Here is a 5,442-nt window from a genome sequence, read left to right on the forward strand (position 1 = left end):
TACACACAATCGTGATTTTTGAACAGTGGCACATAAGTATGTTGACAAAGTTGGCTAAATTTACAGTCAGAATTAGCTGCTCTGACCAAAAAAAAAAGAAATAGCAGACTTTTCTTGTACATCATATTCCCCATAGCCTTATAACGTAATGTCGAAGATTGATGGCTTTTTTTTCTTAGTGACAAGAACCACACAGGAACTGGCATTGTTGCCATCATAAACTCAGTACACCATAGCTTTTGGTTTGTGTTTGACAACTTAGAAACAAAGGAGAGTAGCATCACGTCACTGTTTCTTTCGGCATTCATTGTATTGCTTTAAGTCTAAATACCGGCTGTTTTGGCTACCACCAATTTTTACCCACGTTTTTCTCTATGCCTACCCGTCCTATTAATTAAATACTTTGTTCAGTCAATCACGTTTCATGCTTTCCATATTTGAAGCATCTAATGAAGAAAGAAAACCAGGGACTGAATCAAATCCCATTTACACCACAGTTCACTTTCATCCAATTAGGTAAATTATTCTTTTCTTTCACTCCTCTATCTTCTCCATTAGTGGCCAAATAAATTATTTTTAAACATTAATCGTTAAGCACTTCAATAATTTCCAATCATTCAACATCAAATTGCGTGTGGATATAGGATCTCTCCACTTTTTCTGTCATATATATATAATATATGTAAGATGGCTAAAGAGAATATGATTAATAGGTGGGATGATGATAAAATTATTATGTATTAAGAGATAGATTATATTATATTTTTATTAAGAAATAGGTAAATTAATTTATGTAGATTAAATTAAAGAGTAAATTAATTTTTTGTGTTAAAATTTCATTCATTTATACTTTTTAAAACTGGTGTAATTGATAAAATAATCAGACAATAACATATAGCATTCATGTATACCTTATACTGACATAATGGAACTAATTTTTAAGAGTATAAATAGATTGCATTTTTAAGAGAACGAATAATTTACCCTTTGATCAATGTAAAAGAGAGAATTTTATGGCAAGATAGATTAATCGACTTAGGTTTGCCTTTACGACCAAATTTTCAAGCTAGGGGCATCCAATATATTGTCTGTTTTATAGAGTAAAAGTTTACTTAATCCAGCTACTAGTATATATAAATCTTGGCCTTGGTGTGGCGTAGGTAAATTCACTTGCAGTTTGTGTTTTTAGCCTAACAAAAGCATGTCATCCTTTACAAAAGTTAGTTCTAGTACAAGTTGTAGTGAAGAAGATACAGAGCAACTCAGAAGAGGGCCATGGACGCTAGAGGAGGACTCTCTCCTAACTCATTACGTTGCTCGCCATGGTGAAGGTCACTGGAATTTGCTTGCAAAACATGCAGGTAACTTAAACCAGTATGAACTAACATTATTATGTTAAAACAAGGATTAGTTTAATAAGATTTGTTGTGTTGGGTTTAGGGTTAAGGAGAACTGGGAAGAGTTGCAGGTTGAGATGGTTGAATTATCTGAAACCAGATGTGAAGCGTGGGAACCTTACACCAGAAGAACAGTTTTTGATCCTTGAACTCCATTGCAAATGGGGCAACAGGTGGTCCAAGATTGCACAAGAGCTACCAGGGAGAACCGACAATGAGATCAAGAATTACTGGAGAACCCGTGTGCAAAAACAGGCACGTCATCTTAAGATCGATGCTAATAGTGCAGCATTTCGAAATGTTATTAGATGTTTTTGGATGCCAAGATTGCTTCAAATGATGAAAGGGTCGTCAACACTTCCTCAACAAGTAGCAGGGCTGGAGCAGCAAAATTCAGACTCGGAGCAGTGTGCGAGTTCATGTGTTTCTTCTTCAGAATCCATGAATAATAACATGTCGAAAATATCTGAATTTGCAGAGTACCAAACAAGTTCATTCGGCATCACTGATAACAATGAGTACAACACGGTTGCAAAGGATTGCTATTATGTTGATAACAGTAGTTGCTACGGCATGGAAACCATCAACCTGCCATCCACATCAGCAGTTGGGGATTTTATGACTGCCGACTGCCACATGGCGGACAACAATTGGGTTAATGATGGTTTTGCAGATGGGATATGGAGCATGGGAGAACTATGGGAACTTCCATTGAAGTGGAACCTCTGATGTTATTTCTTCATAGTTGATTTTCTGGGTTTATTTGTGTTCAGATTTTTTATTGTCATTCGAGTTTTTGTCCAAATGTTATTACTGCAACTGAGGAATTCAATGTTTGTTAAGTTGTGAAGATAAACTAATTCATTTTTTTCTCTAAATATTTTAGGAGATTATTATTTTTTTCTTGAAAAATTATTATTTTTGGATATACATTATCTTACAGAAGAGATGCTTAACAAATATAGATAGCAACAGGTTGGATCGAGGTAGTTTTTTGCCTGCATCCATATATCCAACATAATCCAAACTCCACTCAATTTGAAATTATATATTAATTTACCTAAAATCAATTCAAAAAAAAAATTAAAACTATACTCAATTCCAACTAACTCGTCCTTATATGCTATAATTTATAATTTTAAAATATTTTTATCAATATAGAATAATAAATTTTAATGATACTATTAATTGATTTTTAGGTATAATTATGTTAAACAAATATTAATATAAATTGAATTATTATTATTATTATTATTATTATTATTTTAACTTTTGGTGTCAAAATTATGGTGAAAAGTTATTTTCCATTGAAACCTAAAAGTTAGAATTTAGATGCTTTTGACTTTTTGCGTTTGGACGTGAAAATGATTAAAATATCATTATATATATTAATTATTTAAAATGTATAAAAAATAGATCAATTTATATTTATATATCATTATATTAAATTATTTAAATATAATTTATTATATTTAAGTTTCTAAAATATTTTATGTATCATTAATTTTACAAATAATTTATATTAATTATTTGAAAGGTATTTAAAATTTATACTTCATGTACCATTATATTAAATTATTTAAATATTATATAACGGAACAAATTTTTAACATTTCACTATCATGTCCAAAAAAATTTTAACATTCAATCATAATTTTAACAACAATAGAAAATACTAAAACTTAATAAATCATACTTTTTTTCGCAATATTATTTTAATACGCTTTTAAAAATAACTATATAAGAGAATTAACCCTAATTAGACTCAATCCACCAACCAAAACTCAATTTAAAAAACTAACATTATCAAATTAGGTCGGGTTGGAACTCGAGTTTTTTGGTAACACCCCAAACCCAGCCTCGACGTCAAGACCAAGTCCGAAGAGTTACATTGACGACACTAGAAACCCATATTTATAATCGCAAATAAAAAGGAAGTCATTCAACACGTTATAGCAATCATAGAAATCAACCAATCATTCAACCATCATAAAACATTGTATTACTAAAGAGTGTACTGGAATTTACTAATAGTATAATTAAAGGGTGATAAGGTGATTGACCGAGCTTCTACAATGCCGTCCCAATCAAGTCCATGACCCACCTGAAATTTAGTCAACACAAAATGAGTTGTGAACCCAGTGCATAATAGTAATAAACTTAACTAAAGCACAATTATAAGAATAGTTATTGGATCTCATATTCCAATTAGAACAAGAAGACATTCAATATATATTTACTGTATCAGTTTTATAACATAATAATTCCAGTCCAGAAATAGAACAGATCAAAAACAGATGTAGTTATTCCTACCCTTATCCTCTACATACCATCTCCGACTATCCCAACACACCATTTAGGGTATTGAATACTCATCCAGCCCTACACACCGTTTAATGTTGGCACGAAACTTTTCAAACTATTTGCAGCTTAACTACCAGATCAATAGGCGAATAACACTGAATTCATGTACGAGTAGTGGCCTAGCCACCGAATTAGAACAGATCACTTCCGTCTTTATATGATGTTCCACCCATTACAGTTGCAGATTACAGATGTCAAAATGTACACACAGTCATTCAATTTCAATAATCATTTGTATAATCAGAATCTCAATCTCAGATTATCAGATAGCATTCATATAGTCTAATTTAGATCATATATATTGTAACACCCCAAACCCAGCCTAAGCGTTATGGCCGAAGTTGGCGATGTCACATGGAATAGAAGTTGAAAATGAGTTTGTCAAGTTTAAACCGTTCCAGTTAAATTAATATTTATCTTAGTTCAAAGTAAAACGCATGTTCCCCGTTATGTCTAAAATCATATCTTTTTAGCGGAAGCTTTGGAAACGTTTATTTTTGGAAAACTATTCATGTTGAAAGAAACCTTTTTTTTTTAGCAAAATCGAGTTTTTACCATCCAACCATGCTAAAACTGTAAAGCAGTTAAAAATCCAAAACTTAAAACCAAACAGTCCAAAGTCCAAAATTACATCAAAAACCCCCAAATAAGTAATAAAATCTGAATAGTTAACAGAAGCAGACTAAAATTTACATGTGGCCACCGTCGAGTCCTCTACTGCACCGATCCATCAAGTTTAAAGACTACCTATATAGATTAAACAGAAAGGGTGAGTTTTTTGCAAACTCAGTGTGTAATCTTCACAAAAAAATGCATACAGATATACATCATAATACAGTCAGATATAGGCTAGGCCTAAGCCCATTACATATCAGTTTGGGCCCTAGCCCATTTAGATACAGTCTCAGATATAAATTAGGGCATTGGCCCATCTCAGATACAACATGCAACAACAGAAATCAAAATCCTACCCACCAGCCTCTACACACCATCTTCGACTATCTTTACACACCATGTGGGGTTTAAAACACCCACTCATCCCTACACACCATGCTGTACCGAAATGCAGCACATAATCAGAATATTGCAGCTGAGTTGCCAAATAATAGGCTTAAGAGCCTTTCAAAACACTTCCTCCAAATATCATCAACTCACCCCGATGTAATGCAACATGCAATAAATGTCATGCTATTATACAATTAATAGTCCATACTTTCAATCAATACTCAAGTTCAGTACAAAAATCAGACAGATAGATTACACATATAGGAGTCTAAGCAGTGCTTACCAACCCTACAATGGGTTCACAGCCGACTTGGGCGACTCGTGCAACCTTAGAGAACTTTTCAGAAAAATGGGCTCACACGCTCATATGGCCTGCCCGTGTGGGTCCACACGCTCGTGTGGCTCACACAACTTAAATTGGCCTTGGCTGTGTGGATCACATAGCCTGGCCCAGAATCCCACACGTCCGTGTGGGCCCACACGGCCCAAATCAGTCGAGCCCGTGTGTCGTACATGGCCTACCTAGCCATCACACGGCAGTGTCACTCGCACACGGCCTAGCTCGTTAATCACACGCCCTTGTTCTGTCACACGACCTACCACATTGATGACCACACGATCTACCATACAGGCAAGCACACGCCCTTGTGGCATCGACAGAAAGCTTTTTTGGCTT

General features: G+C 34.0%; 1 protein-coding gene across 1 annotated transcript; it reads left to right on the plus strand.

Moving 5' to 3' along the window:
* The first annotated feature begins 847 nt into the window (after window positions 1-847).
* On the plus strand, window positions 848-2,275 carry LOC108456310 (transcription factor MYB62-like). The gene is made up of 2 exons (XM_017754908.2): window positions 848-1,361; window positions 1,441-2,275. Exons 1-2 carry the CDS (start codon window positions 1,202-1,204, stop codon window positions 2,124-2,126), a joined length of 846 nt encoding a protein of 281 aa, XP_017610397.1. The 5' UTR covers window positions 848-1,201; the 3' UTR covers window positions 2,127-2,275.
* Window positions 2,276-5,442: the final 3,167 nt, after the last annotated feature.

The sequence above is a fragment of the Gossypium arboreum genome, chromosome 9 (genome assembly GCF_025698485.1).
Source record: "Gossypium arboreum isolate Shixiya-1 chromosome 9, ASM2569848v2, whole genome shotgun sequence".
Classification (NCBI taxonomy): domain Eukaryota; kingdom Viridiplantae; phylum Streptophyta; class Magnoliopsida; order Malvales; family Malvaceae; genus Gossypium; species Gossypium arboreum.